Source organism: Tachysurus fulvidraco, chromosome 1 (genome assembly GCF_022655615.1).
Source record: "Tachysurus fulvidraco isolate hzauxx_2018 chromosome 1, HZAU_PFXX_2.0, whole genome shotgun sequence".
Lineage (NCBI taxonomy): Eukaryota > Metazoa > Chordata > Actinopteri > Siluriformes > Bagridae > Tachysurus > Tachysurus fulvidraco.
In genome coordinates, this window is record NC_062518.1 from 20,301,804 (window position 1) to 20,315,796 (window position 13,993).

Here is a 13,993-nt window from a genome sequence, read left to right on the forward strand (position 1 = left end):
TGTTTCCTTCTTTCTTTAGTTTTTTTAGTTGTTTCGTTTTTTTAGTTATTTATCCCCTCCCCCCCCACCCCACACACACACCCCAAATATTGATCACCTCCATTGTTCATCACTCTCTCAATCCCAAGAGAATCATATTTCTCTCAATTTCCGCTACCTGAACAAACGGGACAGAGGTGGCCTACGTGTTCGGCAGCTCTGCAGTGACCCTCAGCCCTGCGCTTGCAGACTCCGCCCACCGACAGAAAACAAAAGCCCCAGATGGTGTAGAGAAGGCAGGACACGCCCTCTCTCTTACCCCCACCGCCAACCATTGTCTCTGGCTGTGTCCTTTTGTCCCCCCAGCACACAGCTCCGAGAGAGCGGATTAACTCTTTGCATACCACTCTCTTTTGTGCGCAGTGACCAAATCCCACCTCCCTGCTGTCTTCTTTTTTTTCCTTCTTCTTCTTTCTTTCCTTCTCTCCTCTCGTCGGGGGCAGGCCGGTCGACAGGCCACAGGGTCAACAGCCTCGAGGTTTCCTGAGTTCATCAGGAGCCAAGAAGGGATGCAGGTTTTGATTAAACCACCTCCCGCCCAGACCCACCACCCCCACCCCTGACCACCACCACTTATGCTCCACCTCAGATCTCTTCTCCTAATCGTTTGTCCACCCGCCTACGGATGCCTTCCTTCTGATCAGCTCACTTAACCTTTATTTCTTTTTAGCTTAATTAAAGGATCGAGCCCATCGATCGCTTCCTGATAGAGTTCAAAGAAAGGTTAATCAAAAGATTCTTTAAAGATTCATAGCGGTATCAGGATCAATCGTGGAATGTACAGTGGTCTTCTTTTTTTTTTGTTTGTTTTTGGGAGCAGTCGATGCTAAATAAAAAATGTGCTTTATTATTATTGTTTATATAAAGAAGACGTCTTTGATTATAGATGTGACCGTTTATAGTAACGTCATACGCATCACATATCCTGACAACGGTGACGTATCACAATACAATATATATTTTTTGTCACATCGCCTACCGCTTGATACGAACACGATACTAAACTTTAAACATCATGGCCCTCTTTCATCCATATGTACACTTTTACCTTCGGCAAAATGCAGTTCCTTCGATTTTTTTTTCCAGAATGGAGATTTACTCTAAAAGTCATCGTGAGGAATATAAGTAACTGCCAGACGATATCAGTAACCAGGTGTCGATCTTGACTGCGTGTGAAATCTTCCATGTTAAGTGTACAAAGGAGCTTAGTTACACACGGGACGCTGAGGCGAATAAGTAAAATGTAAATACGAGCCCCTGGAAAAAGTTTCAGGTTTGTGAGCCGTTAAAAGACGTCGCCAAGTGGTTTAAAAATGTCACATTTGTTCGCAGAGTGATGAACTTTGTCCGGAGTTAATGATGTACACGGTCCTTGATTTAACGTAGTTTAACATAAGTTTGGATTTTTTTTGTTACAGCTACGAGGATTGTTTATTCAGTCATAAGCGTTTTCACTCAGCAGCCGGTTTGAATCAACGGATTTGTGGCGATCTGTCGAAAAACCTGTTAACGTAAGAACTCTGTTTAGGCTTGTGACTCTTATTTGTGGATCTCCTCACATATGCATGCGAAAGGTGACCGTAAACGCCATAGCAAAGGGAAATGTATGGGATAATCAGGCCTACTTTTGTTCTCGCTTTAACCCCCCTGTAGTTTCCTGTCTGTAGGAGATGCCCATAATACTCTTAGGTGTAACCAAGTCCTGAAAGAATAGTAATTGACATGAAAAAGTAGCTCCTTCCAATTAGCATCCGAGCTAAGCTCCGTCGGTGCTTTTGTTTAGTCTCTGAAGAAGCACCATGACGCCATTCAAGAAGCCGGCAGGGAGCGTTTTACAGCTTACCCTGTGCGAAGACGGAATTTGCACCGATTTAAGTGTAGGCTTCTGACATGCTTCAAATTTATTTGTTCGTTAGCTGACGTTTTTGACGGTCCTACCAGGTTGAAATTTGCACCTGCGTTCCTGATGGAGTTTTGCTTCTTTGCGTGACCTCAGTTCACCAATGAGGCTTTCTTAAACAGGTCCCTTTCCCTACACAAGCTCTAAAAGCTACCAATCAATAACGCTCATTATTAAAAGTACTTTTAGATACAAGTTTACTTTCAACTTCGTCAAAAATGGCGGCGTTTTTGGTTTCGTTTTTTTTTTATTCTTCCCCCACTACAATTTGGAGCAAGCTTTCTCCAGCCCTCATAGAAGTCTGCTGTGGAATCTTTCTCTTTCTTTTCGTCTGTTTTTGGTTTCTGCTACCCATTAATGGTCCCCACCCCCACGCTCAAAGAGTCCGGTTCTCCCGCTCTTATTTTCCTTTTTTTTTTTTTTTCTTTCTTTCCTTTACTGAATGTTTCTTGTCTCAGTAAACATTCAGCACGGAGGAAAAAAAAACCTTCTGTCATACACGCTCCGAGATGTGATCCTGCACCCTTTTTCCTTTAATCTAACGTCACCCAAGTCGCGTATAACATCTCGTCATCTGATACGTCATGTTTCACACACACTCACTCTCTTTCTCTCTCTCTCTCTCTTTTTTCACCCCCCACACTTCACCCCCTGTAGCTTTATTGGTTATCCATTAAATCGATGTCTAAAGACCAGGAGTGATCTAATTTGGATGTGTTAAACAGGTACTTAGTTACAGTGCAGTAATTAAAATGCCATTTGGAAGCAACCCTTGTGCTACCCCTCGGCGGCCCTGGAGGACCTGAGTGGACTTAATTGAGGAAATCCCTGGCTTAATTGATCCGTAACCTGCTGCTTGTGCCAAGTGGACAGAGAGTTTCAGGAGAATCTGAGAGTTGTGCATGGTTTATCGCACCTTTTTTAAAAACGGAAATATCTGCAGATAAAAATAAAACCGTTGGATTTCCCGGACCGTGTTCCGAGAGCGCGTGGAGCCGCTCGTCTTAGCTTCGGAGAAACGAAGCGGCGAGTTTGCTCCCGTGCCGAAAACCCACCGGAGACATAGATCTGGAATGATGGATTTGCAGAACTCGCTGATAATAAGTGACACCCCAGGGAAGGCCTGCCCCTCCTCTCCATCTCTCATCCCCCCCCCCCCCATTTATTTTTTCCCCCCACTTAAAACATCTCGGGCTAGCTTTCTGTCCTGCAGAATACTGCTAATAACTGTTCCCACTTGAATTGTTTTTGATGATGTGTCCATGTCGTTGCAGCGTGTTCTGGGATCTGTACTGCGCCGCCCCGGACAGACGCGAGACCTGCGAGCATTCCAGCGAGGCCAAGGCCTTCCATGACTACGTAAGTGCCAACGCTGCTTCTGATTCAGTGGGCGGAGCTAGAACTCAGGGGCCTATCGTGTCTGTTATGTGGTTTACGGTGTTAGGGAATAGTAAAGGGTTAAGGAGTAGTGAATGTGAAGGAAGGCTGACATTGGATTTAAAAAATATATAAATAAATAAATAAATAAAATAGATCGATGCTGCGGTCGTCATGGGGACGATCACACCAGACTGCCCTCTCGACACTATCGCCACCTCCTGGTCCAGCGTGCTCACATCTGGGTCCACGGGATTTCCGAGGATTACTAATCCCCATAGTGAGCACACAGTAAGCGAAGAAATGTTTACACTCCATCAACGTGTACCATGTTTCAGTTGTCCTTGCGAAGGTCATCACTTTTCCCACCAGAATGAACTTCTGTTAAACAAACACGCAGCGGCGGCGTGAAAGTACACAGAGTAATAAGGACCACACACTTCTCTTTCCCCTTAACCAAACCTCCGGGCCGATCGATGACCAACGGGTTAAACCTTCAGCTACTTATTTTTAAAAGTATTTATTTTTTTATTTGTTGCTTGAACTATTGCGTCACTGCCCGTGGCTTAAACCGAAGTGCGCGTACACGATCGGCGAGAAACGATTCTGTGATTGCGGCTTGAAACGGTTTTCATTCTCTAATCATCAGGGCCAGACTGTGGTAATGAGCTGAACGTTTATTTGGTGAATGCTGGTCAAATATGATTAATATAGGCTGCACTTTCATCACCAGAGGTTCAGAGATATATATATATAATATATATTTTTTACTTAAATGCTCTAATCACAGCGAAGAGGAGTGTGTGTGTGTGTTTTTTTTTTTCTCTTCTTTAGTGAAAGTCTCTGAGGATTTTTCCTTTATCTCTTTAAAGCGTCTGTTTTCCCGTGTGTATTTGGAGAGCCTCCACCGCTCGGCGTGCACATCTCAGCAAGGTCCACTAGCGCGTCCTTGAGTTGGGTGATTTATGATGTGTTTAGCGCACTGCCCCCTTTTTTTTTTTTTGCTGGTCAGTTGCAGTATACAGGTGTGTGTGTTTGTGCGTGTGGGGTTCATCCTGGCCATCGCCATCTACCACTCTGTCCTCCCTGCCTTCTGGGGAGATAATGGACTACAGTACTCTAATCTCCTAATCCCGGGAGCGGTTGAGGGGCTAAGCCTAAGGGATTTGGTGGGATTGGAGGCCTGGCCAAACGCCAGAGGTGCCTGGTTTCTCTGCGTTCTCACCATAATGAGCATTGATCAGACAGTGCACTGTCCAGCGCCATTTATCACAGCTGTCCCGGAGTAGCTGCTCGATCTATGAGGGGTCGCCTCTCTCATCTTGCTGCTCTGCCACGGCTCACGCTCTTTTTCTGAGGCCTTGTTTTTGGCTCGGCGTTCCCAAGACGCCCGCGCTCATAAATCCTTACGGGGCCTCTTAGAAGAACAAAAGATTCAGTAGCGAGTGTTTTGGTGGGGCGTTTTGTTCAGATTAAAGCTGCGCTCCTTTCAAAAAGGGGGTTTGGCTGGTTATGGGCTGGCGCTGCTCCACCGCATGAGCGCGTGCTTTCATACCTTTTCCTTCTGCTGTCCGTTCCAGAGGTCTGTCGAAGGAGTCGTTTTGCATGGTGTCCGTGTCTCCATCTGGATCTCTTGTTTTTCTCTCTCTCTCTCTCTCTCTCTCTCTCTCTTTGTCACTTCATCCAAACACATGCTTTCCATGCTTTCCCGTGGATGTAATCCACTGTTAATCTTGCACGTGGAAAGTAGTAACTTGGCAAAACGTGCGACACCACCATGTCTTTTTCAGGAAAAAGTGTAGCTTTTTAATCACCTAAAATATCGTAATTATTTTAACCATAGCACTCACTGATATCTTGGCAAGTGGCTATTTATTTTGGCTATTTATTTGGTGGGAAGAATAATTCTAGTTCTAGTTGTGTAAATGTTTTTTTTTTTTTCCTGTACTAATTTGATTATTTGTACGTTTAGCCTGAAAGTTTCACACACGGAGCGAGGAGCCGGTTTAGTTCTAGGATGAGGTGACGCAAAGTGGAGTTTAACAATCGCGATTAAGATCACGCTGGAAAACTTGCCGTCGATTATTATGGGTGACGTAACTGGTTGCCGTAGGAATGGGGACGTGTTCTGCACATCAGTTCGTTAACACGTACCTGGGATTTTCCCGGTAGCCAAAATTTGTCATTTTATTCATTTTCTGACAAATTGTTATCGAGAACCAAATAAGCAAACAGAAGGAAATCTTCACTGGTCTCCAGATTGCTCTAATCTTCCCCCTACTGCTGTGCCCAGGTTTAATTCCCTCTGCGGCCCACGGCTTGCCTTTATACCAGTGTAAATATTTTGGTTATGGTGTGGAGTAGAAAGTGCGCAGCGATGTTTATTCAGTCAATCGAGTAATCAGCCAATGTGACGTCAATAACACCATCGCCCGAACCGATGGCAACGATAAGGTGGGCCGTGTACGGACCAGGAGCTCCACTGCCACGGATTTTTACCCTCTGCTTCTATCGCTTTCTCATACATACAGCACCGCTTGCTCTCTCTCTCTCTCTCTTTCAGGAAGATTGATTGGGTAATCTCGCTCTTTCTCCATGATGCATGCTCACTCGCTTGCGTGCTCTGGGGAAACAGAGAAGTGCGGCCAGCATGATAATGGGAGGAGGAGACGGAAAATAGAGATGGTGGCGATCATCAATCAAGCTCCACTAATTTCACCTCTTATAACAACAATAATAATAATAACAAGAATAATATATATATATATATATATATATATATATATATATTTTAATCAAGCATGCACATTTCCTGTATTTCCCAGATCTTTAAAAAAGCAAATGACCAACAACAACAACAAAAACCCCCCACAACGGTTGCGTATTTATGGAACTTGCCAGCAATAACATGGTTAAAATGCTGTTTGCTTCTCTGAGCCACAATGAGCATGCTCACTGCAGGCGTACGGTTAATATTTGATTGTGTGTGTGTGTGTGTGCTGATACGCTAAAGAGAAAGCAAGAATTTTCCATCCATTCTATAGCTTCCGTATCTGCTTCGTACAGCAGGTTTGCTTGGTTTTTAGACCCCACACATTTGCCGTTAAATAACGGCGTTATATCATCGCTTACCTGAGAGACATCACGTCTTCGCAGACCCGGGAACGTCTGTGGAACGAGGTCCTGTTATCACTTATGTTATAGCAGCAATACACATTACCACGGTCCTACTTACAGTACGAAGTCTCTAGGGGTTAATACAGAGAAACGTGTTTGCTGTCATGATACTCATTTAGCCTTCGGGGGGCCAGAAATATGACATGTCGCGTACACCTTTACCTAAAGGTGCTGGAGTTTAACAGACAAGGCAGATTATACATCAGTAAATGACCCTAGACAAAGATTTTGCCCTGTGATGGTTCGGATGTCCAAGGTTTCACCTGGGCCAAGCTTCAGGCTCCGTCGGAACGCCGCGTCGGATAAGCTGTTCAGAAGACGGATGGATGGTATTTTATTATAACGACACGATTGGAAGGTTGACACGTCTTTGAACTAAAACCAAATTCCACAGGACCCTCTAGTGGTCAGAAATTACACGGGGAAGCAAAAGGGAAGGCTCAACAAGCAGGGGACAAGATCGTTACAGCTCGTGTCTTCTGTCTGTGGTGATTGCTTTGCTCTGTCTTTCCAAAACTGTCTTTCTCTCTCTCTCGTTGTGTGTTGGCAGGCAGCTTTGGCACTAGACCCTTGGCTCTGCCTGTGTCTGGTGCTGTTCTAGCATCTTGGCCAATACCAACTGAAGGGGGTGGGGGGGGGGGGGTGGAGGAGGTGCAAGTACATCGGTCTCAAGTACCAGCTGCCCATCCAAACCCCCACCAAAAAAAAAAGAGCCTCCCTTTGATAGATTGTGTGTTTGTGTTTGTGTGAAAGTGTGCACGCTCTTGTTTGCTTGCTTGCGTGTCTACACACAAACACACACTCTCTCGCATATGCGTGTGTTTGGCCACACTGCCCGTGCCAGGCTGCTCGGCGGAGATGAGAGGCAAACACTCTACATCTGTTCGCGCCCCACTTGACGCATTCAGACACACTCCACGCACTCCTTAGGTTCCCATCCCAAAAACCTTCGTGCCCCCTGCTTTGCAGATGTGAGCAGGTACGTCACGTTTCTATGCGGGCGCCGAGGTGATCTCGCTTAATATCGTGTAGCTGGTGAGCTGTGTGTGTGTGTTGGTTGGGGGTGGGGGGGCAATAAAGTGTCAACCGATTTTAAGGGCAAGCTTAGCATGAGCGAGCAGTTGGATTGTTTGTGTGGAATACATTTTTTAGCACTTTATTGTTTTTATTCACACTGACGTGTGAAGCATCCTTGTCTCGCAAAGAAACAAAATCGTTTTCTAGTCAAATATATGTTTGTAATATTGTTCGTTTTAATGCCGGAAAGTAATTACGCCCTAAACGGCTTATAAACGTGCAGGAAGTTAAAAAAGTATAATAATAATAATAACAGGAATTATAGGAAAACAAACGACGCCATGAGTTCCTCCTGGTTGAAAACGATAACAGTTTAGCAGCCTGACATTCAGAGTTCAGTGTGCGTTAGATAGCTAATAATCAGCATCGATCGGTTTATTCCTGTTGCGCAAACCCGAGCTGCTTTTTTGCTCACCGCGGCTGTAAAGAGTGACTAGTTTGGGAAAAGCTAAAGGTAGTTGATTTATAGAATATACAAACGTTAGATTAGACAGCTTTTAGGGCTAATTTCTTTGTGTGTCTCCTCTCTCTCTCACACACGCACACACACCCTTATGCCCCCTGATTACTATTTTTATATCTGTGACTCCTGATAGCTTCCTTACTGACCATGCTGCCACCTGGTGTGTGTGTGCGCGTGTGTGTGTGTGCGCGTGTGTGAGCAACAGAAAAAGAACACCTGGGCCTGTTTCAGTTGAAGCCACAAACTCCGCCTTTTGTCAAAGTGCAAGTCTTTGTAGTGGGAGTGGGGGAGTGGGGGGGGGGGGGGGGGGCTGAAAAAATCACCACATAAAACTGCACTTGTACTGGGGTTTTTGTCCCCAGTCTCTGAAAGGTCGCGAATTCAAATCCTAAGAGCCGGTCATCCCGAGTGACGAGAGGATGGAATCGGCGCATGCGTGATGTGGGAGCTTTGGTCTGGGACCAAGTTTGGGTGTCTGTTTTAGAACCTCTGAATTTCATTCATATTTTCTGTGGCTTCTTTTTTTTTTTTCCTTGCATGGGAGCATCATCAGAAGTTGACTAGGATGCAGGGAGATTTTTATTCTGCGCCCCACATTCAGATTGTGTTGCTCCTAGTGATAGATATCCCAGTATCGAGGATGCCGTCACGCGCTCCGTGTCGTTTCTAAAGTTATCCAAAACAATATTTCTGGTTCCACCAAACACAATGTCTGTTCTTAAAGCCTCACTGCACACTTAACCCGACACCACACCTGGATTGACGAGGAGCTTCCCAACACTGCTCGTCCACTCATAATCGATATAGACCGTCTGCTAGGATAGCGACGCTCGCCGCGCCACATGAGTCACTATCTACAGAGATTTAAAAAAAAAAACAACTTTACTCAGACTGCCAGCAGACACAGAGTCCAGCCCCTCTCCGGTGTGAGCAGGCGCTAAATTACAGACAGCAAATCCCAGTGCCCTCGATATGAGGATGCTCTTAGAAAGGGAGTCGATTCTATCCATAAAAGTCGATTCACGATTCATAAAAACGAGTCGTTTTCATTTCTGCGAAGTTCTGACGTTTTTGGTTTCCCGGAGCATATTCCGTAAAGCAGTGGTCCCCAACCTTTTTTTCACCACGGACCGGTCAATGTTTGATCATTTTACCGCGGCCCGCTGGGGGTGATGGGTGGGGCTTTGGCGGCTATACAATTAAATTAAAATTAATAATTTTAATTGTATTTAAACATGCCTTTTTAACTCACTACAACGCTAAATCAACGAGAACCCTTGTTTCTTTGCAACTAGACGGTTCAATCTGGGGTAACATAAGACAATGACACCCGAAGTGTTTTGCTTATGTCCAGTTTATTCCGTGATTTTGTTTTGGTTGCCGTCTCTGCAGAAAACCCCGCTTCACACAGATAGCATGTCAAAAATGGCAATAGGGATGTAAGTGCTGTGGTGACAATCTCAGGGTATTCCGCCATGACTTTAATCCAGAACACCGGCAGAGTTTCTAACTTTCTAACGACGTCTGTTTCGTGCTCATTTTTGCTAATTTGTGGGTTAAGTTTGAGCAAACACAATATACACGTACACCAAACACAAACATGACAAAGTACCGGTGAACAGAGAAAAGAGCGATACACACCTTCTCTCTCCACCAAAGCTACAACACCACTGCCGCTTGCAGCCGCTCAGCTCCAGACGTCACCTAAACCCGGCCCGATAGCATGATATTTTGCACATACGCGGTATTGGTGCAGCTTTAGGTGACGTCTCTCAGCTCCCAGTTAACCTCTCGTCCATGGAAAGTCGCACAAACCCGAGAGAAATACACCACAGTAAATAAAATGGAAATAATTTAATGTTTCTTGGGCGGCCCGGTACCATTGGGTCCACGGACCGGTCTGCGGCCCGGGGGTTGGGGACCACTGCTGTAAAGATCTCGTTAGCCTGAGATTCGTATCGTGATTAGATGATTGAACTTGTTCTTACACAAAGTTAGCGTGTTGATTTAAAACGGTCGGTTTTGTTTTATTATATAAAGAGTGCGAGAGAGAAATTGACACCATTGTCAAACTGTAAGCATTAATTTGGCATAATGATCAAGATGACAATGTTTGCTCTTATTTCTATTAAAGGAACCTGACAGTTTTAGTTATAGGAGCTGATCTAAAATAACAGCATTTTTTATTTATTTATTTTAAATAAAGATGCGCAAATAATAATTGATGGTATATTTGGGTTCTGTCCTATTTATTTATTTATTTATTTATTTATTTAATCAATTTTATTTTCCACTTCATTTTCACGTGTCATGGGAGAGCAAGACTGATATGTTTCGTTCATGACCTTTGCATTTCTGTTTGTCTTTGTTCTTTATTCTCTCTCTCTCGCTCTTTCTCTCTCTCTTACACACATGCACAAATACACACATGAACCATGTCCTTTTTTTTGTTGTTGTTTTTGTCCCTTACATTTTAATGTCTTCTCATAGTGTTTATTATTTTTTTCTTTACCCTTGTGGACAGCACACACACACACACGCACACACACCTCAGATTGTGTCTGGGTGACCGCATTAAAGTCTCGGATATACCGGCTGGGCCGGAGAACGGGCGGTGTTGTTAATGCTGGGGTTGAGTTTGAGTCTTCAGTCCGGATGAACACGAGCTCTTGTTTCGTTAGGCATGTTCACGTACTCCGTTTTGGCCGTTTTAGCAAAACATTCAGCGTGCCGTATTGTTAACACGAACACCTCACCATATTGTGCAACCCCCATGTTTCATTCTGGAGGAGGCTTCGTGGGTAGGCAAATAAATGTTTGGCAGCATTTTACTCCCCTGAGAGCAAACGAACAAGGAGAGCTGTCTTTAAGGACAGACTCCACCCTGTACCACAGTAAATATGTTTACACCGAAATGACCGTGACTCTGCCGCTAATTGGCTGCACGGAGTCGCTTTTTACAAAGGGACCGCGGCCCGGTTCCTCCAGGAAACAAAAGAGCAAGCGCTTCTTTTCTCTCCCACCATCAGAAATCCAACCGTAAACATTCTGGACTCTGACTCCCAGAATGCAGTGCTTCTTATACAGCGCAGAGGGTCTACGAGGTGGCCGAAGTCTAAAGGTTAAAGCGCCGCCGCATCATTCCGTCTACATAGAGATGAAGTGAGGGGTTAAATCATTGAAGTCAATAAATAGGCACATTTCATTGTATCATGAAGAGAAAGACCTACCCTGTGCTCGGAATGGACGCTGACATGGATAACGGCACCTGAATGCGCTAACAGATTCCTACGAACGCTCGTTCATTAGCCACGTTAGCTAATCAAAGCCTGTCCTTTTTGTCTTTATAGGTCTTTCACAGCTCGACACTACCAGACGTCTTTGTGCATTCGTTCCTGTCCGTAAAGGAAAAAAGTGTCCAAGCCCATAATCGATAATCTTTTAAGTAGCATCGATCAAAGCCATTTGCTTTTCTAAGATGACTATCGAGCTTGTAACGCTGATCAGTGGCGCTGAATGCGAGCCACCCAGCCATGCTATTGACCGCACGCGCAAAACATTTGTCTTCATTGTGCGTTTTAATTATTCATGGCCAAGTGACCATGGTCAGTGCAGGGTACACACACTCACTACCAGCAGGTTTGGCACTTTGTGGAGACAAGAAAATGTAAGTTATTACCTTCTTGTCTATTATTTTCTATTTATTTAGCCCCACCCCCTTTTCAACACATCCATTTTGAAATTGAAAAAAGATGCCATGAAATTTAAAATAAATAAATAAATAAAATTATATTTAATGGTTTTTTTTTTTGTGGCAAATGGTATCTGTGCAGAAACTTCAGCTCCGGTGCTCAGCGAAACTATCCGCAAGCTCAGTTCACTTTTCAAGATGTGTCGGTTCAGAGTTGATTCAGAGTCGACTTGCACTCGACTCACACTAGAGACTTCTGATATAGACTCGGTAGGTGTTGGTGTTTAGGCGTGTTGCGTTAATGCAGTAATTGTGATGGCTTTGGACCGTATACATAAGTAATCAGCTTTGTTTTTACTTAGTACTGGAGCTGAACGTCAACATTATAGAGATTATATAATGTGTGTGTGTGTGTGTGCACGCACTCACACACGTGCCTGCACCTGCACGTTGTTCCACAGTGCCACAGGTTCAGCAGTGACCAGGAGTCATTTGCTCTTCAATAATGAGGTAAGTGGTGAGTCACATGTATAAACCCTGAGGTCCATACGTTTGACCTAAGGGTACATTACTGACCAGGTGTGTGTTTACTAAGTAAAAACAAAGCTGATTACTGATGTATACGGTTTAGTTATATAACAGGAGATTGTATGTAATTTTCTGGAAAAAACGTGAACATACAAAGGGATTAGAAATGCTCCTAAACCTGAGGCGATATTAGTTTGTGATATTAGAATTCATATTCAAACCCACGATGGACTACAGTTTAGAACTCTTCACGGGTCCACTTAGATGCGAAAACCCAAGGCCCGTCCCGAGTGGGTCGGGTCTAAAAGTGTTACGTGTGCCCCGGACACGGGTCGGGACTAATAATAGCGGTATCGGGTCTCGGGTAATTTAAAATAAATGTGTTTTTACCGAACGGACCTGGGAAGACCCGAACTACTGTATCTCGTGTGTGTGTGCATCGACTCGAGTCCTTTTCCAACCGCTCCTCTCTTTCGCCAAGACCACTTGCGACATTGTGTGGCTGGAGGTAAGCTAATTTTCGTTGAAACAGACCTGTCAATCAATTTTGAATCCACTCTGTAGCGGTTACTTTAGTTTAGAGTTACGCAACATTCGGGTACAGTCGGGTTAAAAGAAATTTGCCGTCGGGTAGGACTCGGGTCTAATTTTTTTGGGTTTGGGTCGGGTCTTTATTAAAGAAAAAAGGGGTTCGGGTCACTTCGGGTCGGGTACATTTTTTTAGATCCGAGAAGGACCTCTACTACGTTCTAATTGGATCCTCCGTAATCGAGTAACGACTTGCTAAACAAATATCTACGATCGTTATCTACGATCGTTATATAACAATTAGTAACTGGAAAGTTCTTGGAACTTCAGTCTTTATGTTCCCGAATAGTAAATGCTCTTTGTTTTGACTAGTTTAACACGCGACAGTGGTTGGATAAAAGTCGTATTTAGACAGTGCTGTTGTGTGAATGTTAGAGCCAGGTGTGTTCGATTAGACTCGGCGCTGAGCGAATGCCATTTTGGACGTCACATGGAAAAGCCTTGTCTGTCTGTCTGTCTGTCTGAGTGGAACTGTTGGCTCTGTCAGTGCGATCAGCTTATTTAAGGCTGAATGGACGAGTTTGTCCGGCTCCTCCCCTCCTCCTGCCACCTTTTCATACACACTGGTTTCTAGAGGCGTTTGTGTGTTCATGGTTCCACCTGCCCTCCTGTTTCAATCTGGCTTTTTTTTTCCCCCTCCGTTTCTATCCGGCTCCGGTCTGGAGCACGAGCTTTGTCAACTCATCACCTGCATCAGTCGAGCGGGTCAGTGACCCCGACACAAGTGTAGCGCACTCCCCCACACACACACACACACACACACACACACACACACACACATGGAGCCGAGGACAAGAGGGTGAAAACCAAGCGGATTACAAAGCCAGTTTAATCTGGCCCAGACGCAGAGGGAATTCTCTCTCCCGCTCTTGCTCCCTCCTTCCTGCAATAGTGCTGGCGAAGGTGACTGCAGAGCAGAGGTCCTGATTGGTCCATACTCTACACGTCCACACACACACTGCACACGCACACGCGCGCACAAACACACACACACACACCTGAAGTCCAAGATATATACCATTTTCTCCTAAATAACACATCTCGCTTTCCCCTTAAGGGACGTTCGTTTCAGAATTGCAGTTTAAGTAATGAAAGTCTAAATGATGGTCTGCAGTCAGCAGACAAAAGACATCTGTTATTGTTCCCCAGGCCA

At 44.7% G+C, this 13,993-nt stretch overlaps 1 protein-coding gene across 2 annotated transcripts in view; it reads left to right on the forward strand.

Moving 5' to 3' along the window:
- zgc:110158 (uncharacterized protein LOC553590 homolog) overlaps window positions 1-13,993 on the forward strand; it is a 46,671-nt gene that overhangs the window by 8,346 nt on the left and 24,332 nt on the right. For both annotated transcript variants that reach the window (XM_027148618.2, XM_027148617.2), the window contains exon 4: window positions 3,214-3,298. In XM_027148618.2, the coding sequence (XP_027004419.1) occupies window positions 3,214-3,298 (85 nt within the window). The remainder of the gene's footprint in view (window positions 1-3,213; window positions 3,299-13,993) is intronic.